The sequence below is a fragment of the Manacus candei genome, unplaced genomic scaffold, assembly GCF_025592945.1.
Source record: "Manacus candei isolate 608988 ecotype Guabito, Panama unplaced genomic scaffold, ASM2559294v1 h1tg000123l, whole genome shotgun sequence".
NCBI classification, from domain to species: domain Eukaryota; kingdom Metazoa; phylum Chordata; class Aves; order Passeriformes; family Pipridae; genus Manacus; species Manacus candei.
The window spans coordinates 486696-509643 of record NW_026138171.1 but is presented as its reverse complement, the minus strand read 5'-3'; the positions used below and the strand labels follow the sequence as shown (position 1 = coordinate 509643).

At 54.4% G+C, this 22948-nt stretch overlaps 2 protein-coding genes across 3 annotated transcripts in view; both read right to left on the bottom strand.

Annotated features, from left to right (window-relative positions):
- Positions 1–379: 379 nt before the first annotated feature.
- Positions 380–3245, bottom strand: LOC127462236 (calmodulin, striated muscle). Its single transcript, XM_051770685.1, has 2 exons — positions 1769–3245; positions 380–710 (listed from the first exon to the last, which is right to left on the bottom strand). Exon 1 carries the CDS (start codon positions 2242–2244, stop codon positions 1795–1797), a length of 450 nt encoding a protein of 149 aa, XP_051626645.1. The 5' UTR covers positions 2245–3245; the 3' UTR covers positions 380–710; positions 1769–1794.
- Positions 3246–10260: 7015 nt separating this feature from the next.
- The window catches only part of NET1 (neuroepithelial cell transforming 1), a 63467-nt gene continuing 50779 nt past the window's right edge, over positions 10261–22948 (bottom strand). For both annotated transcript variants that reach the window (XM_051770686.1, XM_051770687.1), the window contains 9 exons: positions 21070–21177; positions 20100–20267; positions 18574–18636; positions 17024–17120; positions 16860–16936; positions 15375–15632; positions 14891–15061; positions 13888–14074; positions 10261–11796 (listed from right to left, as the gene is read on the bottom strand). In XM_051770686.1, coding sequence (XP_051626646.1) covers positions 11408–11796; positions 13888–14074; positions 14891–15061; positions 15375–15632; positions 16860–16936; positions 17024–17120; positions 18574–18636; positions 20100–20267; positions 21070–21177 — 1518 coding nt within the window. In that variant the 3' untranslated portion in view covers positions 10261–11407. The remainder of the gene's footprint in view (positions 11797–13887; positions 14075–14890; positions 15062–15374; positions 15633–16859; positions 16937–17023; positions 17121–18573; positions 18637–20099; positions 20268–21069; positions 21178–22948) is intronic.

Genomic DNA, 22948 nt, shown 5'->3' with positions numbered 1-22948 from the left:
GGAAACAGAGTCACGGGGTGGATCCACCGGGAAAGGCGAATCCTGCTGATTTTTGGGATTGACCCTCAGGGATTAACTGTCAGGGATAAATCTGGGATGGGTTGGGATTTGTTATCAGGGATAAATCCAGCGGCCAGCTCGCCTTGGAGGAGGGAAAAGGCTCTCCCTGGGATCCGGGGGGTGGAGGCAGCAGAGCCCAAAAGCGACGGGATTTGGGATGGGGATTTGGGATGGGGACGGACACGATCCGTGGGGCTGCAGCTGGAGGGTCTCCAGCACCCACCAGGGGCATCTTTCCAGGGAAAAAGGCCAGAGGAGAAAGAGGATGGAGACGACCTCGGGGTTGATCCAGCCCTGGAATAATCTGGGGGGGGTTGTTTCCATCCAGGATCCCAAGGAGAAGCCGAAGGAAGCACCGGTAGCACCAGGACATGGGGGGACATTCCTTTATTGGACTCAGGGGTGTCAGGGAACATCCAGTAGCCGCTGGAATCTCTACGGACATGAGATGTCTCCTGGGGGATCCCGTGTCCAGCTGCATCCCAGTCCCCCTCCCGCCCGTATCCAACGGAGACCCTGCTTGCCAACATTCCAACCGGGACCAAGGAGGATTTTTCCAGCCTGGAATGGTGTGGGGGGAGATTTTTCCAGCCTGGAATGGCGTGGAGAAGGCGGGAGGGGTCGGAGGGGCTCGGGGAAACCTCCGCTCCCTACGGAAAAAAAAAAGAAGGGACAATAATAAAAAAAAAAGAATTAAAAATTAAAATAAATAAATAAATAAATAAATAAATAAATAAATAAATAAATAAATAAATAAATAAAAGCACCACGAACATGGATTTTCCCAACCTCTGGTATGAGGAGGGCGGGATGGGGTCATGGACACAGATTTTTCCAACCCCTGGAATGAGTGGGATGGGGCCACGGACACGGATTTTTCCAGCCTGTGGCATCAGCAGGATGGGGCCATGAATGTGGATTTTCCCAACCTCCAGCACAAGGTGGTTGGGATCATGGACACAGATTTTTCCAACCCCTGGAATGAGCGGGATGGGGCCATGGACACAGATTTTCCCACCCCCTGGCACGAGTGGGATGTGGCCATGAATGCAGATTTTTCCAACTTCTGGCATGAGCAGGATGGGGCCACAAACATGTATTTTCCCAGCCTCTGGCATGAGCAGCATGGGATCACGGACACAGATTTTTTCAACCCCTGGCACTAGCGGGATGGGGCCACAAACACGGATTTTTCCAAGCCCTGGAATGAGTGGGACGGGGTCACAAACATGGATTTTCCCACTCCCTGGTACGAGCAGGGTGGGGCCACAAGCATGAATTTTCCCAACCCTTGGAATGAGTGGGATGGGACCATAGACAGATTTTTCCAACGCCTGGAATGAGTGGTATGGAGTCACGAACATGGATTTTCCCACCCCCTGGCACGAGCAGGATGGGGTCATAGATGTGGATTTTCCCACCCCCTGGCATGAGTGGGATGGGGGTCGCCAATCCCCACTTTTCCACCCATGGGATTGGGGAGATGCAATTCCTGGGGCGACCATCGGGGTGGGGCGGGGGCTGGGGGCTGATCCAGCCCCGGGATAATTTGGGGGGGGGTTGTTTCCATCCAGGATCCCAAGGAGAAGCCGAAGGAAGCACCGGCAGTGCCAGGACACGGGGGGAGGGACATTCCATTATTGTTCTCAGGGATGTCAGGGAACATCCAGTGGGCGCGGGACGACCCCGTCCCACGAGCCAAACCCACCTGCGGGGCTGGAGCCGGGCTGGGAGTCACTTCTCCGTCATCATCCTGACGAACTCCTCGTAGTTGACCTGCCCGTCGTTGTTGCAGTCGGCCTCGCGGATCATCTCGTCCACCTCCTCGTCCGTCAGCTTCTCGCCCAGGTTGGTCATGACGTGCCGCAGCTCGGCCGCACTGATGTAGCCGTTGCCGTCCTTGTCGAAGACCCGGAAGGCCTCCCGGATCTCCTCCTCGCCGTCCGTGTCCCGCATCCTCCTGGCCATCAGCGACAGGAACTCCGGGAAGTCGACGGTGCCGCTGCCGTCGGCGTCCACCTCGCCCACCATGTCCCGCAGCTCGGCCTCGGTGGGGTTCTGGCCCAGTGAGCGCATGACGGTGCCGAGCTCCCGCGTGGTGATGGAGCCGTCGCCGTCCCGGTCGAAGAGGGAAAAGGCCTCCTTGAACTCGGCGATCTTCTCCTCCGACAGCCGCTCGGCCATGGCGCTCCCCGCTCTGCCCCGGCACGTCCCGCGCTGCCTCTGCCTAAGGCGGCGGCAGCAGGAGGAGGAGAAGGAGGAGGAGGAGGAGGAGGAGGGGGAAGGAACTGGGAGAGGCTGAGCCTCAGGAATGGAGCAGTTGGATCCTGGCACAGCAGGCAGGGGAGTTTTGGGGTGTTGGAGGAGGAGGAGGAAGGAACTGGGAGAGCCTCGGGAATGGAGTAGTTGGATGCACAGCAAAGAGGGGAGTTTTGGGGTGTTGGAGAAGGAGGAAGAGGAGCTGGGAGAGGCTGAGCCACGGGGATGGATGAGCCGGACCCTGGCTCAGCAAACAGGAGTTTTGGGGTGTTGGAGGAGGAGGTAGGAACTGGGAGAGGTTGAGCTGGCGGGAATGGAGCAGCTGGATCCTGGCACAGCAGGCAGGGGAGTTTTGGGGTGTTGGAGGAGGAGGAAGGAACTGGGAGAGCTTCAGGAATGGAGCAGACGGATGCACAGTAAACAGGGGAGTTTTGGGGTGTTGGAGGAGAAGGAGGCAGGAGTTGGGAGAGGTTGAGCCTCAGGAATGGAGCAGTTGGATCCTGGCAGAGCAGGCAGGGGAGTTTTGGGGTGTTGGAGGAGGAGGAGGAAGGAACTGGGAGAGCCTCGGGAATGGAGTAGCTGGATCTACAGCAAAGAGGGGAGTTCTGGGGTGTTGGAGGAGGAGGAGGAAGAGGAAGGAGTTGGGAGAGGCTGAGCCACGGGGATAGAGTAGTTGGATCCGCAGCAAACAGGAGTTTTGGGGTGTTGGAGGAGGAGGGAGGAACTGGGAGAGGCTGAGCCTCAGAAATGGAGCAGCTGGATCCTGACAGAGCAGGCAGGGGAGTTTTGGGGTGTTGGAGGAGGAGGAGGAGAAGGCAGGAGCTGAGAGAGGCTGAGCTGGCAGGAATGGAGCAGCTGGATCAGCAGCAAACAGGGAATTTTGGGGTGCTGGAGGAGGAGCAGGAGGCAGGAGCTGGGAGAAGCTGAGCCTCAGAAATGGAGCAGTTGGATCTACAGCAGGCAGGGAAGTTTTGGGATGCTGGAGGAGGAGGAACTGGGAGGGGTTGAGCCTCAGGAATGGATCAGGTGGATCCTGGCATAGCAAGCATTGGAGTTTTGGGGTGTTGGAGGAGGAGGCAGGAACTGGGAGAGGCTGAGCCTCAGGAATGGATCAGGTGGATCCTGGCACAGCAGGCAGGGGAATTTTGGGGTGTTGGAGGAGGAGGATCACCCAACTCCCTGGGGACAACCCCCGCTGCTCCGCTGGTGGCATCTCCAGCTTCTCCCTGCTCGGGAAGGGCTGAGTCCCCTCTGGATCAAAACTCAGCTTCACAGGTCGAAGCTCAGCTGTCAAACCTGTCCCTAAAATCCGAGCTGCTCCTTCCCTGCGGATCAGGGCGGGTCCTGGGGGAGCTGGCCCGGAGGAGAAGGATCACCTGACCCCCTGGGGACACCCAACCCCCTTGGGGACACCCCCACTGCTCCGCTGGTGGCACCTCGTGGAGCTGGATCCCGACAAACCCCCTAATTAAGGGATTTGGCGGCAGTTTCGGGGAGGGGCTGAGAGGGGTGGGGGTGAAATGTGCCGGTTTTGCCAATTTTAAGGCAGTTTTGGAGAGGTTTGGAGCTGTGGGAAGGGTCTGCAGGGAGTCAGAGGGTCCCCCCAGCCCCGGGGCCACCCCGGGGGTGTTGGCAGCGGGTGGGAGCTGCCCAGGGAGGGTTCCCCGTGCAGGTCCAGGCAGATCCCACCCGGAGCTGACGGAGCCCTGAGTCATGGTGGGGCCTGGCTGGGGCTCCCGGGGATGGTGACGTGGGGCTGTGCCAGGGGAGGGTGTCCAGGCCTGCCCGGGTTACTCAGGGGGCACCTGAGGGTGAATTCACCACCTTGGAACGTCCTGACGGTGGCTTGACTCAACTCTGATGGACGGGAGGGGTCGGGGACAAAGGATGGGCTGTTTCTGTGGCCATCCATCTGCTCATCCATCCATCCGTCCATCCATCCGTCCATCCATCCATCCCATTGCCCGTTCGTCCATCCACCCACCCATCCATCCAACATCTGTCCATCCATCCATGATTTTACATTCTCATCCCTTTACCTGTTTCTCCCTCCCTTCCCCTTCCCTATGTGCCCGTGACACTCAAGTATCCATCCATTCATCCATCCATCCATCCATCCATCCATCATCCACCCATCCATCTGTCCATCCCTCCAACCATCTGCCCATTCATCCATACATCCTGTTGCCCAGTCATCCACCCACCCATCCAATATCTGTCCATCCATCCATGATTTTACATTCTCATCCCTTTACCTGTTTCTCTCTCCCTTCCCCTTCCCTATGTGCCCGTGACACTCAAGTATCCATCCATTCATCCATCCATTCATCCATCCATCCATTCATCCATCTGCCCATCCCTCCATCCATCCATATGCCCATCTATCCCTCCATTCATCCATCTGCCCATCCATCCATCCATCCATCCATCCCTCCAACCATCTGCCCATTCATCCGTACATCCAGTTGCCCAAACATCCATCCATCCATCCATCCACCCATCCTTCCATCCATCCATATGCCCAGTCATCCCTCCATCCATCCATCCATCTGCCCATCCATCCATCCATTCATCCACCCATCTATCCATCCATTTATCCATCCATCTATCCATCCATTTATCCATCCATCCATCCACCCATCCCTCCAACCATCTGCCCATTCATCCATACATCCAGTTGCCCAATCATCCCTCCATCCATCCATCCACCCATCCACCCATCCCTCCATCTGCCCATCCATCCGTACATCCGTTTGCCCTCCCTCCCTCCCTCCTTCCCTCCCTCCCTTCCTCTCTCCTCTGCTCCCACAGCCCTCGTGCCCTCGCCCAGCCCGGCCCCGGAGTTGCAGGACCAGCCGACCAAGTTCCGCAGTCCGGGATAATTTGACTTTCCCAGCAACGGGGAAACAGCACCAGTTTATCCCAGTTTAACCCAGCGTGGAATCGGAGCTGTGGGATTTGCAGGGAAGGCCTCGAGAATCCAACCCAAGGGGCAGCTGAGGAACACGGGAGGGCTCCAGGTGGGATAAACCCGGGAGGGGGATCACCTCCTGTGGGAAAAGCTCCTCTGGATAAAACCGTGGGCATGTGGAACACCGAGATTCCCAGAGGGAATTGTGTGATCCGTGCTGGGAACCGGTCTGGTGAGAGGCAGAGCCTGGGGAGGGGAGGCCCTGGAGCTCCTCCTGTGCCAGGAGCTGCTCCCTGATTGTCCGTGGGATTGCCCACAGCGGCCTCGCTGAGCCAGGTTTAACCAATCCCAACTGCCCTGCTGAGCCAGGTTTAACCAGATCCAATCCCAACTGCCCTGCTGAGCCAGGTTTAACCAATCCCAACTGCCCTGCTGAGCCAGGTTTAACCAATTCCAATTGTCCTGCTGAGCCAGGTTTAACCAATCCCAACTGCCCTGCTGAGCCAGGTTTAACCAATCCCAACTGCCCTGCTCAGCCAGGTTTAACCATCTCCAATCCCAACTGCCCTGCTGAGCCAGGTTTAACCAATCCCAACTGCCCTTCTGAGCCAGGTTTAACCATCTCCAATCCCAGCTGCCCTGCTGAGCCAGGTTTAACCAATCCCAACCGCCCTTCTGAGCCAGGTTTAACCATCTCCAATCCCAGCTGCCCTGCTGAGCCAGGTTTAACCAATCCCAACTGCCCTGCTGAGCCAGGTTTAACCAATCCCAACTGCCCTGCTGAGCCAGGTTTAACCATCTCCAACCCCAAATGCCGGGATAGGGCCCTGGGCAGCCGAGCCAGGATCCAAGGGGAGGGGGAGCTGATCCCAATCCGTCTGGGAGAAGCGAACACCGACGGATCTCCGGGATCAGGAGAGGCCGTGGAGGGTTCAGGTGTTGGTTCAAGCCCTGGGGGGTTGTGGGTGGGTGGGGGGTCCCGGGGTCTCTTCGCTGAGGGTGGAGGGGTCGCTCTGCCCGGGGGGGTCCCTCGGTGCTGAGTGGAACTGGAAGTGCTGCTTCCTTCCCATCATCTCCCCATGAGCAGCTCCTCCATTTCCTCCCATCCCATCCCATCCCATCCCATCCCATCCCATCCCATCCCATCCCATCCCATCCCATCCCATCCCATCCCATGACCAGCACCTACTGTCAGCACCCATTGCCTCTCATTCCGTCCTATCCCATTCCATTCCATCGCATTCCATCCCGTTCTGTTCCATTTCATCCCATCCCATCCCTTCCCATCCCATTCCATTCCATCCCGTTCTGTTCCATTTCATCCCATCCCATCCCATCCCATCCCATCCCATCCCATCCCATCCCATCCCATCCCATCCCATCCCATCCCATCCCATCCCTTCCCATCCCATTCCATTCCATCCCATCCCCGTGACCAGCACCCATCACCTCTCCATCACTTCCATGACCAGCACCCACTGCTTCTTATCCCAATCCGTCCCATCCCATCCCATGACCAGCACCCACTGCCAGCACCCATCGCCTCTCATCCCATCCCATTCCGTTCCATTCCATCCCATCCCATCCCATCCCCATCACCCATCCCATGAGCAGCACTCATCCCACCCTATCCCATTCCCAGCACTCATCCCATCCCATCCCCATCACCCATCCCATTCCATGAGCAGCATCATCCCACCCTATCCCATTCCCAGTGCTCATCCCATCCCATAAACCTCATCCCATTCCCATCACCAGCACCATCCCATCTCATCCCCAGCACCCATCCCATCCCCAGCACCCACCCCATTCCCCATAACCAGCACTCATCCCATCCCATCCCATCCCATCCCATCCCATCCCATCCCATCCCATCCCATCCACCCCATCCCATCCCATCCACCCCATCCCATCACCAGCACCCATCCCATTCCATGAGCAGCACTACTCCCACCCTATCCCATTCCCAGCACTCATCCCATCCCATCCACCTCATCCCATTCCCATCACCAGCACCCACCCCATCCTATTCCCCATAACTAGCACTCATCCCATCCCATTCCCAGCACCCATCCCATCCCACCCCATCCCATCCCATCCCATGCCATCCCATCCCATCCCAAACCATCCCATCCCATCCCATCCCATCCCATCCCATCCCATCCCATCCCATCCCATCCCATCCCATCCCATCCCATCCCATTTCCAGCACCCATCCCATGCCATCCCATCCCATCCCCATTCCCAGCACCCATCCCATGCCATCCCATCCCATCCCATGCCATCCCATCCCATCCCCATCCCCAGCACCCATCCCACCCCACCCCATCCCATGCCATGCCCAGCCCCCATCCCCTCCCACATTCCCACCAATCCCTGGAAGCAGTTCCAAGCCAGCCCTTGACTTTGTGCTCCGCTGCCCCTCGTTATCCCGGCAGGATCGTTATCCCAATAAACTCCCCTCCAGCCCACAAACCCCCCAGTGCTCAGCCCAGTCCTATTTATCCTGTGGGGTGGAACGGGGGGGCAGAGACCACCCTGGTGGGAGGCAGGAGCGGGAGCCTCCGGCTGCCGGGGGTTCTGGCAGCTGCTTTTCCTGGGATTTCTCCAGCTGGAGCCGGAGGGAAGGAGGGAGGCTGGAAGTGGCCGCCGTTCAAAACCTCACACGGAGTTTTCCGGGTGACGCCGCTCGTCCCGCCCCCGGCGTCTGGATTCGAGGGGTCTGATCCAGGGAACGGTGGAAAAACTCCCCCCCCCGATCCAGAGGGTTGAAAGCTCCCAGCTGGATAATCCAGATGTGCGGAGACGTCTGGGTCTGGGTCTGCAGACGGAGCAGCGGGAGGGGGCGTGGGGAGGATGATGGATTCATGGAAAAAGGGAAAGTTGGAGGAGGAGAGGGAAAGGCTCCGACGGGGAAACCTCCAAGGGGCCCCACAGGAGCCCGAGTGGGGATGGGGAGGAACCTCCACAAAACCCGGCGTGAACTCCACGGAGGTTTAATGTGGGAAGTGGGATTTGGGAGAGGCTGAGCCAGAGGGTGATCCCACAGTGGCTGCTGGGTGGGAAATTTGGGATTCGGGAGAGGCTGAGCCGGGGTGTGATCCCACAGCAGCTGCAGGGGCAGCCAGGGGCTGCTGAGTGGGAAATTTGGGATTTGGGAGAGGCTGAGCCAAAGGGTGATCCCACAGTGGCTGCAGGGGCATCCAGGGGCTGCTGGGTGGGAAATTTGGGATTCAGGGGCTTTAGCCACTGTTTCCAGCGGGGTTCCCAAAGCCAAGGGGGAGCTGTGGAGCCTCCAGGGCAGATCCTAAATCCAGGCTTTTCCAGCCCAAGCCAAGGAACGCTGATCCCACCTTTGGGCCTGGCAGAGATGTCCCCGTGGAAGAGGAGTTTGGGATTGGGGTGCTGGGGAGTTGTTGGGATAGAGGGATGAGCCCCACTGTGCCCCTGATCCCGACTCCGGGAAGGTCTCACCTGTTATCCTTGGAGGCCTCGGCTCCACTCCACACGTGGCTCCGGAGCCGGGTGGATCCAGAGGGAGCTGCTCCGGGGTGGAGCTGCCCACACACATCCCTGGCCATGGACACCTTCCCGTTCCATGGGGCCAGGCTGGAGGGGCTCCTCGGGATTGGGGCTGGTCCAGCTCCCCCCCTGCCCCCGGGAATCCCCCCCTGCCCCCGGGAATCCCGCCCTGCCCCCGGGAATCCCGCCCTGCCCTCGGGAATCCCCCCCTGCCCCCGGGAATCCCGCCCTGCCCTCGGGAATCCCGCCCCGCTGTGTCCCAGGGTGTCCCCATCCACGGGATGAAGGTCCAGCAGCACAGACAGGGAGAGGCCAGGCCGGGACCCCCTGGAATTCGGGCTGGGAGGAAACCAGGAAAGCCTGGAAAGCTTGTTTAGTCTGGCCCAGCCAGGGCCGGCTGCGGTGTCTGCACATTCCTTAGGGATGGGAACCACCAGGAATCGGGGCCTCACTTCCAAAGGAAGGGAAGTTCTTGGCTAATTTGCCGTTGGCTGAGGGATGAGACGAAGGCTGAGCCCGGAGGCCCGGCAGGATCCAGGATTTCCTCTCCCTTGGGATCAAGCCCTGAGTCCCAGCATAACTACTGCCTTTTATTTTCACAGGAGAAGCTGGAAAACCACCTTCTGGAAAACCAGAGACTCCACAGCTCTGCCTTGGCTTTGGGAACCTCACTGGAAACAGTGGCTGAAGCAAGCCCCCGAATCCCAAATTTCCCCCCCAGCAGCCCCCAGATGTCCCTGCAGCTGCTGTGGGATCACCCCCCAGCTCAGCCTCTCCCAAATCCCAAATTTCCCCCCCAGCAGCCCCTGGATGCCCCTGCAGCCACTGTGGGATCACCTCCCAGCTCTGCCTATCCCAAATCCCAAATTTCCCCCCCAGCAGCCCCTGGATGCCCCTGCAGCCGCTGTGGGATCACCCCCCAGCTCAGCCTCTCCCAAATCCCAAATTTCACACCCAGCAGCCCCTGTGGGATCACCCCCCAGCTCTGCCTATCCCAAATCCCAAATTTCACACCCAGCAGCCCCTTCCCTGCTTGGGAAGGGCTGAGTCCCCTCTAAATCGAAACAGGACAAAGCTCAGCTGTAAAACCCGTCCCTAAAATTCCAGCTGCTCCTTCCCTGCGGATCCCAGGGCAGCTCTTCCCGGGAGTTGCAGCTGTGCCCAGATATTCCCAACACATGGTCAGGCCACGGGTTTTTGGGAAGGGCTGTGGAGACTGGAGGGATTTATCCTGGTGATATAACCAGATGTCCCCAGTGGGATCCCCCTTCCCAAGATTCCTGGAGAACGGGATTCCTAGATATTTGCTAAACTTTTCCATAAGCAAAGGGTGTCAGGGAAGTGAGGAGAATCCCACTGCTCCATTTTTCCTCCCTAAACACTGAACTCCTGCCCTCCTGGGCACTGGAAGCACGGCAGGAGGACCCAGGATCCCAGAGGAGCTCCGTGTTATCCCACCCCATCCCGGATCCCTCCCAGCAGCGACAGGAGGAGGCAGGAGAGAGGGAGAGAGGCATCAGGAATTTAATGTTCTTGGCACTGGAACTGTACAAGACATTTACAGAGCTGTCCATGTGCACCCTCCTCCCCTCTCCCAATGGCCACACACGGCACAGGCCACGCAATTCCAGGCGCTGGGATGGTGGGATGTCCGGGTGGGATTTCCGGGCCGGATCCCCCGCCTGGCTCTCTGGCAGTCGGAGTATTTACAACATTCCTCTCCCTACACCTCAAACTCTTCCTCTTCTCTACCTTTCTACCACATGCAGGAATCCCCTGGGTTGCCCCTCCAGTCCTGCCTTCCCACGGGAAGGGGTTTCATTCCCACGGGAAGGGGTTTCATTCCCAAAAGGCAACGGTAACACAAAATCTACCTCCGCTCGCTGCTACTCCCCTCTACTGCTCCTCTCTCCCTCCCAAAACCCTCTACAACGTCCCTACAACCTTCCTACACCCTGGAGGAACTCCCTCCTCCTCCCTCAGCCTCTGGATTGCTCGTTCCATGGGGAATGCTGTGGATGCACACACACACACACATCCCTCCCTTCCGGAGCACGAAGGATCGAGTAACTGGGAAGGAAAAAAAAATAATGCCAAGTCTGGACAAACAAAATACAAAAAGTTAAAAAAAAAAAAAAGGGGGGGGAAAAAACCCCCAAAGAAAACAAAAACAACCGAAAAAAAATCCCAAATCCCAAACTTGACACAACAACAACAACAACAAAAAAAAAACTACTGAAAACAAAAATAATTAAATAGTTGGCAGGATCCAAGAGCGAAAACGAGGAATGTACAAAGGGAAGGTGAAAAGATTCCAGTAGGTAAATGGAGAACCTGTTGGACCTGGGGGCTGGGTTTGGGGTTTTTGTTTTTTTGGTTTTTCCATGGAAATCTGCGTGGGTTGCCACAACACACAAAGTGACTCCACTTTGAAAGGCTCTCCCCCCTTCAGGAGGAGAGCCCAGCTTTGGGATTTGCCTGAGGGTTTTTCCCTGTGTAAAAACCAGCCCCCCGAGTTGAACACCAAGTAGCTGCCATTCCAACAGAACCCCGGGATCTGCCCCGACCCCACAAATGTCCACGGCGTTATTTATAAATAAACAGTTTTCCCTCCGGGAAGGAGGGAAGGAACCCCCTCCAGGGCTCCTCTTCTCCCTACACCAGCGTTTCTTTCCGCTTCTCCCTGGATCTCCTCAGCCCGGCCGAGGCTCTGGGGGCTTTCCCCCCTGCTCTGGATTCCCCCGAGTCCAGGCCGGAGGCGCCCTCGTCCAGCTCCATGTGGGACGTTCCGGAGCGGCGCCGGCGGGCCGGGACGTTGGGCACCGAGGGGTTGTTCTCCTCGGATTCCTCGCGCAGCTCCGGCAGCTCCTGGAGCTCGGAGGGGGCCGTGGAGCTCTGGAAGGGGGCCGTGGAGCTCTGGAAGGGGGCGATGGCGCCGCGGATGCAGTTCACCCACTGCTGCTTGTGGAACACGTCGTTGGCCTGCAGCGTGTGGGAATGGCCCGGCCCCGAGTCCTGGAATCGCACCCGGAAGATGTTCTTGGCTGGAGAGAACGGGGGGGAAAACACGTCAGAGATTCCATGGGTGCCTCTGCTTTGGGGGAAAGTGCCTTAAACTGAGACAGGAGCCAGGCCTGAAAGAGTGAACTGAGATGTCTTGGCCTGCTAAGGGAATCTTCTGCTGTTAAAAGGAAATTTTTGTCTTCTGTGGGGCAGTCAGTTCTCCTGTTCCACGTCAGGGCATCAGTTTTACCTTGGATTAGGATGGCAGCAGCTACCAGGGAGGCTTCACTGTCAAGCCTTGGAGAGCTGCTATTATGAATCCAGCCCTGCCAGCAGCACTGTCCCTGGACAGACAAAGCTAAAACTGCTAAAATATGACCACACCAGTTCATTTCAATCTGCATCCCAAATTCACAGCCTATGGAAAATGTAGGGATCAGGAGAGTGCCAAGACTGGAAATTGAGATTTTTCCCTAAAAGGAACTTTTTTGTGGGTCAGGGTACTCAGTAAAAGCTACAAAACCACCTGTCACACCCGACCTTCTTGGCTTCTGTTGTTTGGTTTTTTTTTAAAAAAAAGCTCTCATTTACATAGATTACCCCCATTTTAAAATTACTGCAAACAAAAATGAGAGGTCTGCAGGAGATGACAACATAAGAACATTGGCCTGCAGCGTGTGGGAATGGCCCAGCATGGAATCCTGGAATCACACCTGGAAGATGTTCTTGGCTGGGGAAAATGGGGGGGAAAACACGTCAGAGATTCCATGGGTGCCTCTGCTTTGGGGGAAAGTGCCTGAAACTGAAACAGGAGCCAGGCCTGAAAGAGTGAACTGAGATGTCTTGGCCTGCTAAGGGAATCTTCTGCTGTTAAAAGGAAATTTTTGTCTTCTATGGGGCAGTCAGTTCTCCTGTTCCACGTCAGGGCATCAGTTTTACCTTGGATTAGGATGGCAGCAGCTACCAGGGAGGCTTCACTGTCAAGCCTTGGAGAGCTGCTGTTATGAATCCAGCCCTGCCAGCAGCACTGTCCCAGGACAGACAAAGCTAAAATATGACCACACCAGTTCATTTCAATCTGCATCCCAAATTCACAGCCTGTGAAAAATGTAGGGATCAGGAGAATGCCAAGACTGGAAATTGAGATTTTTCCCCTAACAGGAACTTTTTCATGGGTCAGGGGACTCAGTAAAAGCTACAAAACAACTGGGACAGAACCTGTCACACCCGACCTTCTTGGTTGCTGTTGTTTGGGTTTTTTTAAAAAAAGCTCTCATTTATATAGATCACCCCCATTTTAAAATTACTGCAAACAAAAATGAGAGGTCTGCAGGAGATGACAACATAAGAACATTGGCCTGCACCGTGTGGGAATGGCCCAGCATGGAATCCTGGAATTGCACCTGGAAGATGTTCTTGGCTGGAGGAAAACATGTCAGCTCCCAGCTTGGGATTTAGAGATTCCATGGGTGCCTCTGCTTTGGGAAAAGTGCCTGAAACTGAAACAGGAGCCAGGCCTAAAAGAGTTAACTGAGATGTCTTGGCCTGCTAAGAAACCCCAACACCTGTTCTGCTGGAAGAACATTTTAGGAGCACTGGATAATCTCATGTTCTGTTCTGCTCACTGGACCAAAGGCCTTATTATAGAAAGAACAGAGTAGTACACACACAGTAATAAATTAGGTAAACTAGAGGTTTGAATAAGATCTAGAAGGCCCAGAGCCAGGATTTTGCAAGCTTGAAGAATTCAGGGCACCTCATTGAAGAGGTCAAATTGAGGGAGATGTCCATGGAAACCACCAGAGGGGTGAAGGCTTGAGGAGAAGACCCCAGAGCAGAAGACTGGGCATGTCTGGAAAGACTCCACCCAGAGACCAGCCTGCTTATTAATATATCTAATAAATGATGTAACCATGTACCCAAAGTGGATAAAATGGCTTGGGTTTGCACTTTCAAGTCGAGCAAGCTTGTCCAGTTTGCTCTCAGCGCTGCCAATAAACACCTTTGCTGCTCAAAGATCAAGAGTCTCTGGGCAGTTTTCTTTATTCCCAATTTTTTGGATTCAGAATCCCCCCCAAACACCCCCTGGATCCGATCGGAACAGGCGCCTTCCCACCCGGTTTGGTCGGTACCTTTGTCGGAGTTGCCGAAGGCCCCTCGGAAGGATCCCCCCATCTTCACATCCCCGTCCTGGAGGTCCTCCAGGAGCAGGTCCTGCACGGGGATGGGCTGCCGGTACACCTGGAAGGCCTGGCGCTCGTTGCGCGTCACCGGCCGGGTCAGCACCAGGATGTCTTGGAAGAGGAACACGTAGAGCTTCTGGAAAAAGGGGGAGGAAAAGCACGTTGGGGTGTCAGCAAAGCCTCGTGTTCCCTGAGGTCAAACATCCTCCCCCCTCTGGGACCCAGGGCTGCCTTATCTGTGGTTTCACCCACGATAAGTTTGTGAGTCTCTCAGAGTTCTGGCACAGAAAGGAATTACCTCAACGGCTTTTTATTGTTTTATTGATCCTCAGCCCTGGGATTCTGATTTACAGATGCCAAGGAGAGGGTGATTAGGAGCAATTATCTGTTCTGGCAACACAAAACCGCCCCGTGTGCAGAAATGCAACAGCCAAATTAAATAAAAATACAAAAAACCCAAACAATCCTCCAATTAACAACAAAAAAAAAAAAAAAAAAAAAGAGAACATGGAAAGATTTGATGTTTTAAACCAGGGCAGCACAAAAGGCAGCAATCCCTGGAGTCCAGGGGGAGATAAAACTCCTGGTTGAGCTCAGTTCCAAGCCAAAGAGGCCTTTGCAGGAAGCCTTTTGTTTGGAGCAGAGCTCCTGAAGGGCCGTGTCCGAGCACCTGAAAGCAAACAGGGGCAGGAAATCCCTGGGGATGGAGAGCACTTGCTGTGCTCCCTTTTGTGCTCATTGTTCTCCAGCTTCCCAAGGCCAACTGTGGAGCTGCCAGCAAGGAAACTTTCCCTCCCACCCCAAAATCCGGGCTGCCACCAAGGGCTTTCTCCTCTGCTTTTTTAAACTTAGCCCCGAGTCTAAACCATCCCAAAGGAGTGAAGGCTCCCAGTCTGAACTTGAGAATGAATTCCCCCTTGAGAATGAATTCCCAGGAGCAGGAGGGACTCACATGTCCATTTTTATTCTTCAGCTCCCCGTGGCACAGCAGGGCTTTGCTGCTTTCAATCCTGGGATCCTTCTGCTTCTCATCCAGGTATTCCAGCTTGTCGATGTAGTACTGGCACTCGGACTCGCCCTTCTTCAGGTTGATGTCGGAGAGGACCCCTTGGATTATGGATATCTGCAACAGCACATGAATTTGTTAATCAGCAAAGGGATGATTAACAGTGACCCGTGCACGGGCTTCTTCCTGGTAGGTGCCGCTTCAGAGCTCCAGGCAATGGAATTCCTGGGGATTGATCCCTCACTTCCTCTCGGAGAGGGTGACTCACGGGTTTGTGTCTGCCATAAACCCACCCAGGCACTGGGAACCTCAAACCCTCAGGGAAATCCGGTTCAACCCCGAGTTAACACCAGGTGAGATGCCCCAGGGTTTAAGGGAGTTTCCCGCAGCTCCAAAGGAACGTGTTCCCGTCGGAGCCGCCCTCACTTACGGCCTCCTCCAGGATGTGGATGTCGGGATGGTCCTTGGGCGTGTGCCGCAGGATCTCCTTGAGGAGCAGCGGGTACTTCACCAGCCGGCTCCGGGGGATGTCCAGGAAGCTCCAGAGGTCCAGCTTGCGGCTGAAGGGAGACTCCAGGCAGCGCTGCAGGAAGTCCTGGACTCTCCTGTCCTGCTTCTTCTGGTCCAGCAGGGCCTTGGCTGCCAGCTGGTTGCTGCAGTAGCCTTTGTAGGCGTGGAGCCGTGGGAGCTGCAGGGAACGGGACATCCAGGAGTCAATTCCAGGCGGGAAAAGCAAATCACGTTAAGGTGTCGCATTTGGGCAAGGGCCGGGTCCTGCCCTTTGGCCACAAGAAGCCCCTGTAGCTGCAGGCTGGGCCAGAGGGGCTGGAGAGCAGCCAGGCAGGAAGGGAGCTGGGAGTTGGGCTGGGCAGGGAGCTGAACATGAGCCAGAGTGTGGCCAGGGGGGCAAGAGGGCCAATGGATCCTGGCCTGGCTCAGGAACAGGGTGGCCAACAGGTCCAGGGAAGTGATTCTGCCCCTGGACTCAGCACTGGGGAGGCCACCCCTGGAGTGCTGTGTCCAGCTCTGGGCCCTGAGCTCAGGAAGGCCCTGGAGGGGCTGGAGCAGGGGCAGAGAAGAGCAGCCAGGCTGGGGAAGGGACTGGAGCCCAAGTGCTGGGAGGAGAGGCTGAGGGAGCTGGGGGGGCTCAGCCTGGAGAGGAGGAGGCTCAGGGGAGACCTCCTCACTCTCTGCAACTCCCTGCCAGGAGGGGGGAGCCGGGGGGGGTTGGGCTCTTTTCCCAGGCAACCATCAGCAAGACAAGAGGGCTCGGTCTTCAGCTGTGCCAGGGGAGGGTTAGGTTGGATATCAGGAAGAATTTCTTTGCAGAGAGGGTGCTCAGCCATTGGAATGGGCTGCCCAGGGAAGTGGGGGATTCTCCATCCCTGGAGGTGTTTAAGGACAGACTGGATGTGGCATCAGTGCCATGGGCTGGGAACCACAGCGGGGTTGGATCAAGGGTTGGACTGGAGGATCTCGGAGGGCTTTTCCAACCCAGCTGATTCTCTGATTCTATCATTCTGTGATTACTTACTGTGCTACTTTTCCCAATAAGGAAACCTAAGGAGTATCCTGTCAGTACCTGGGGTGCTGTGGGAGCAGGGACACCCTACATGTGGAGCCTTGGAAGCTCTGGTAGTTTGGATTACCGGTGACAAGACACCGAGTGACACCGGTGACAAAGAGCCCAGCAGACACAGACACCCAAACACCAATCCCAAACAACTGCAGGCACACCAGGGTCTGTCTCCAGGGTGAAATCAGGGCCCATCACAGCTGAGGGAGTCCCACTGTTCTCCAGACAACCAGGATTTCCCTTCCAATTTGTGCCTGAGGCCACAAAACCCCCCAGTTGTTGGCTTTAAACACTCCCTAAGCTCAGTTTTAGCCCGTTGTCCCCAGGTTGGGAACTCACCCACTTCACAAGAATGGGCCCAATCTGCTCCACCGTCCCGTCCGGTTTTGTTGCCTCTCCTAAACTTGCCAATAAGTCTGGAATTGAAACACAAACACATCAGGAATTGTGACAATTCCCAGGGGGGAACTCCTGGTCAGCAAATGACCCCAAACTGCTCTTACCCTCGTGCAGGGGGATGTAGGAATCCAAGTCCCCAAAGATGTGGGTGAGCTCCTCCTCGGACATGATGGACAGTTTGAGCATGGGATCGTGGTAGGCCTGTCAAAGAATGCCACTGTTACAACATATCCCAGCCTGAACATTCCCCAAACCTGCCAATTTAAACCAGAGAGGAGCACAAGGTGGAGTGAAATCCAGAGACCTGGAGGTTAAAAGGGTCTGTGGGAAGGTGTTGAGGACTTCACTGCCTGAAGTGGGAGAACATCTGGCAGAGGGACTCCCCAACCAGCTGGGCAGGACTGCAAGGTTTGTTGCCATCACCCTTTTTTTGGTTGGGTTTGTTGCCATCACCCTTTTTTTTGGTTGGGTTTGTTGCCATCACCCTTTTTTTTGGTTGGGTTTGTTGCCATCACCCTTTTTTTTGGCTGGGTTTGTTCCCATCACCCTTTTTTTTGGCTGGGTTTGTTCCCATCACCCTTTTTTTTGGTTGGGTTTGTTGCCATCACCCTCTCTTTTTTTTGGTTGGTTTTGTTGCCATCACCCTTTTTTTTTTGTCTGGTTTTGTTGCCATCACCCTTTTTTTTTTGTCTGGTTTTGTTGCCATCACCCTTTTTTTTTGGCTGGGTTTGTTGCCATCACCCTTTTTTTTGGTTGGGTTTGTTGCCATCACCCTTTTTTTTGGCTGGGTTTGTTGCCATCACCCTTTTTTTTGGTTGGGTTTGTTGCCATCACCCTTTTTTTTGGTTGGGTTTGTTGCCATCACCCTTTTTTTTGGCTGGGTTTGTTGCCATCACCCTTTTTTTTGGTTGGGTTTGTTCCCATCACCCTTTTTTTTGGCTGGGTTTGTTCCCATCACCCTTTTTTTTGGTTGGGTTTGTTGCCATCACCCTTTTTTTTGGGTTGGGTTTGTTCCCATCACCCTTTTTTTTGGTTGGGTTTGTTGCCATCACCCTTTTTTTTTGGTTGGGTTTGTTGCCATCACCCTTTTTTTTGGTTGGGTTTGTTGCCATCACCCTTTTTTTTGGTTGGGTTTGTTCCCATCACCCTTTTTTTTGGTTGGGTTTGTTCCCATCACCCTTTTTTTTTGGCTGGGTTTGTTGCCATCACCCTTTTTTTTGTTGGGTTTGTTCCCATCACCCTTTTTTTTTGGCTGGGTTTGTTGCCATCACCCTTTTTTTTGTTGGGTTTGTTCCCATCACCCTTTTTTTTGGTTGGGTTTGTTGCCATCACCCTTTTTTTTTTGGTTGGGTTTGTTGCCATCACCCTTTTTTTTGGTTGGGTTTGTTGCCATCACCCTTTTTTTTGGTTGGGTTTGTTCCCATCACCTTTTTTTTTTTGTTGCCATCACCCTTTTTTTTTTTGGCTGGGTTTGTTGCCATCACCCTTTTTTTTTTTGGTTGGGTTTGTTGCCATCACATCCATTTTCCAGTCCAGCTTCCAAGCTGTGGGATTCGGGGTCGGATAAAGCTCCCCCCCAACGTTTGCCCCTGTTATCTGGGACAGGATTTCTGGCTGCAAAAAAAAAGTCCCCCCAAAAAAGCCCCAAACTCACCTTCCTGGCGAGTTTGAGGTCTTCAATCAGGTCCTGCTCTCCCCTGGACATCTCATATATGGCCTGGGAGGAAGGGGACAAAGCACTCAGGGTCATTTTTAATGCCAGGATTTCTGGGAAAGAGCCTTTCTGGTTCCCAGGATGTCCATCCTGTCCTCAGCTGGGAATTCCAAAGCTTTCCCAGCCCTGCCCCTCCTGAGTCAAAGGGAATATTTTTAGGGCCTTTGAAATCCCTGCTCTGGCACATCCCAGGGGGCTGCTCCAGGTGGTGTCTCCAGAGGATTTGTCCAAGGAAAAAGGCAAGCCAAGGTTTAGGATTAGGATTTTCCTGCCTAAAAGTGGGAGAACATCTGGCAGAGGGATTCCCCAACCAGCTGGGCAGGACAGGGTTGTTGCCATCACCCTTTTTTTGGGCTGGGTTCGTTGCCAAGTGCCAGGAGTTTTAGGAGGAAGTTCCTCAGTTTTACCAGGAATCTGACCATGGAATTACTGCAGGGATTCCAGAATGTTGGGAAGAGTTTGGCATCTCCCAAGATGAATTCCACAGTGGCTTGGGAGACAGGAATCCACCTTTTCCCACTCCTAACCCAGGTGGAAATTTGGGGGTTGGGGGTGGAAGTGCACGGGAAGATCTGGCCTCCTGTGGATGGTTGGGACTCTTTTCCCTAAAGGACAAAGGCAGGAATTCCTTTTCCCAATCCCACCCTACCTCCTGGTGTTCGACTTCCTTGTTGCTCAGGGACTCTTTTCCCTTGGGAAGGACAAAGGCAGGAATTCCTTTTCCCAATCCCATCCTACCTCCTGGTGCTCGACTTCCTTGTTGCTCAGGGAATCTTTTCCCTTGGGAAGGACAAAGGCAGGAATTCCCTTTCCTAATCCCACCCTACCTCCTGGAGCTCGATTTCCTTGGAGCTCAGAGACTCTTTTCCCTCAGGAAGGACAAATTGGCTGGAATTGGCTGCTTTTCCCAAGCCCATCCTACCTCCTGGTGCTTGACTTCCTTGTTGCTCAGGGACTCTTTCCCCTCGGGAAGGACAAAGGCAGGAATTCCCTTTCCCAATCCCATCCTACCTCCTGGCACTTGGTTTCCTTGGAGCTCAGGGACTCTCTGGTGTTGGGAAGGACAAATTGGCTGGAATTCCTTTTCCCAATCCCATCCTACCTCCTGGTCCCTGATTTCCTTGTTGCTCAGGGACTCTTTTCCCTTGGGAAGGACAAAGGCAGGAATTCCCTTTCCCAATCCCACCCTACCTCCTGGTGCCTGATTTCCTTGTTGCTCAGGGACTCTTTTCCCTCGGGAAGGACAAATTGGCTGGAATTCCCTTTCCCAATCCCATCCTACCTCCTGGTATTGATTTCCTTGTTGCTCAGGGACTCTTTTCCCTTGGGAAGGACAAAGGCAGGAATTCCCATTCCCAATCCCACCCTACCCTCCTGGCACTTGATTTCCTTGGATCTCAGAGACTCTTTTCCCTCAGGAAGGACAAATTAGCTGGAATTGGCTGCTTTTCCCAATCCCCCCCTACCTCCTGGCGCTTGATTTCCTTGGAGCTCAGGGACTCCTTGGTGTTGACATCCAACATTTCCGACCACAGGACGCTGTTCCTTCTTTTTGGGGGAGTGGGAGCTGCGGATCTGCTCCAGGATTTCTGGGAACAGCCGGGGGATTTGCTGTCGCTGCGGAGGGTGAACGACTGCAGGGAATCAAAAAACAAACATTGCCATAAAATTTAAAAATATATTAAAAAGAAATTACAAAAAAATTTAAAAAAAACATTAAAAAACCTCCCATTTAAAACCCCCATTAAAAAAAAAATTTTAAAAAAATTCTTTAAAAAATTAAAAGAAATTAACTTTCCCCCCAAAAAACTCCACTAAAAACCATAAAAAAATTCTAAAAAATTAAAAGAAATCTCTCTCTATCTGGCTATTTTCATTAAAAAAATAAATATATAAATACATTTATAAATATATAAACTATATAAATAAATATATCAACGACTGAACTTCATTTTTTTATTACTTACACCCTCAATAACTTGTTTCTACCCCTGTGCTCCAAGTGACCTACCTCTAGTTCTATCTATTTTTATTAAAAAATAAATATAAAGATAGATTTATAAATACATAAATTACATAAATAAATATATAAACAACTAAACTTCACTTCTTTATTCTTTAAACTCTCAATAACTTGTTTCCCCCCCTGTGCTCCAAGTGACCTATATCTCGTTATTTTTATTTAAAAATAAATATAAAAATAGATTTATAAATATATAAATCACATAAATAAATATATAAACAACTAAACTTCATTTCTCTATTCTTTAAACCCTCAATAACTCATCTCTCCCCCTTCTGCTCCAAGTGACTCTCCCATCCTTACGTTGCTGATTTTCAAGAGAAGCCTCCCAAAATCCCCCTTTTTACCCAATTCCCAGTTGGTCCTTTCCCCAAACCTGTGGAATTAGGACCGGAATTCCTGTTTTTTTTTACCTGGATGGTCTGCCCGAAGCGCCGAACGGCCCCATTTCTGACCGGAGAGATCAGGTTTGCCAAGGACGTGACCCGAGCCAGGGGCCGGACCCGCTTGGTGCTGGGCTCCTGGAACAAACACAGGACAAACCACTGAGGCCCAGAATCCCAGATCAGCTGGGCTGGAATCACGGGATCCCAGAATCAGCTGGGTTGGAAGGGACCTCCGAGATCCTCCAGCCCAACCCTTGATCCAACCCCGCCGTGGTTCCCAGCCCATGGCACTGATGCCACATCCAGTCTGTCCTTAAACACCTCCAGGGATGGAGAATCCCCCACTGCCCTGGGCAGCCCATTCCAATGGCTGAGCACCCTCTCTGCAAAGAAATTCTTCCTGATCTCCAACCTAAACCTCCCCTGGCACAGCTGAAGACCGAGCCCTCTTGTCTTGCTGATGGTTGCCTGGGAAAAGAGCCCAACCCCCCCCGGCTCCCCCCTCCTGGCAGGGAGTTGCAGAGAGTGAGGAGGTCTCCCCTGAGCCTCCTCCTCTCCAGGCTGAGCCCCCCCAGCTCCCTCAGCCTCTCCTCCCAGCACTTGGGCTCCAGTCCCTTCCCCAGCCTGGCTGCTCTTCTCTGCCCCTGCTCCAGCCCCTCCAGGGCCTTCCTGAGCTCAGGGCCCAGAGCTGGACACAGCACTCCAGGGGTGGCCTCCCCAGCGCTGAGTCCAGGGGCAGAATCACTTCCCTGGACCTGTTGGCCACCCTGTTCCTGAGCCAGGCCAGGATCCATTGGCCCTCTTGCCCCCCTGGCCACACTCTGGCTCATGTTCAGCTCCCTGCCCAGCCCAACTCCCAGCTCCCTTCCTGCCTGGCTGCTCTCCAGCCCCTCTGGCCCAGCCTGCAGCTGCAGGGGGTTGTTGTGGCCCAAGGGCAGGACCCGGCCCTTGGCCTTGGGGAACCTCAGCCCCTTGCAATCAGCCCATGGATCCAGCCTGGCCAGGGCCCTCTGCAGAGCCCTCCTGCACATCAACACTCCCCCAGCTTGGGCTCACCTGCAATGTGCTGATGGTTCCCTCCATCCCCTCCTCTAAATCATCAATAAAGACACTGAACAGGACTGGGCCCAGCACTGATCCCTGGGGACACCCCTGGGGACGGATCCCAGCTGGATGCAGCTCCATCCCCACCACTCTCTGGGCCCTCAGCCAGTTCCTCACCCAGCCCAGAGTGCCCCTGGCCAAGCCCTGGGCTGCAGCTTTTCCAGGAGTGTGCTGGGGGAGACGGTGTCAAAGGCTTTGCTGAACTCCAGATTGAGGCTTCTCCAGCTGCCCAGGCAGGTTTAAACCAACACCAACCTGCTCCAGGAGCAGGAAACCCGGCAAGGAGAGCCTTTGGAAGCAGGGAAAAGGAAAGCAGAGGCTGTAAATATTTGCCTGAACTTCCCCTGGCTGCAATTAGACCACGAAGAGGTGTGAAAGAGGGGAGAGAACATCAGAGGTGAGAACATCAGAGGTGGGAAAGAGGGGAGAGAACATCAGAGGTGAGAAAGTGGGAGGAGAACACCAGGCAGGATTAAAACCGGGCTGGTGTGCTTTGAACAGAAATAGAGGCGAGTGGTTGTCACCTAAAGGTGGAGCTGGGATGTGCTGCTGCCTTTTAGCAGCTTTTCCTTGGGAGCAAAAACCTGTTTGCCCGTTTTAGTTTGGAGGGAAAAGCAGCTCAGGCTCTCCTAACAAACATCAAACCACCACAGGCTGAAATGGAGAAAAGAAAAGCTTAAAAGCTTCACTTTGCAAGGTCTCCTCCTCCTCCTGGGCTCTCCCAACAGACATCAAACTACCACAGGATGAACATTCCTCACTAACTGAGAAGAGAAAAGCTTAAAAGCTTCACTTTGCAAGG

Bases quoted from the DNA above. Each gene is read 5' to 3' on its own strand.
- LOC127462236 (XM_051770685.1), bottom strand. From the start codon at position 2,244: ATGGCCGAGCGGCTGTCGGAGGAGAAGATCGCCGAGTTCAAGGAGGCC.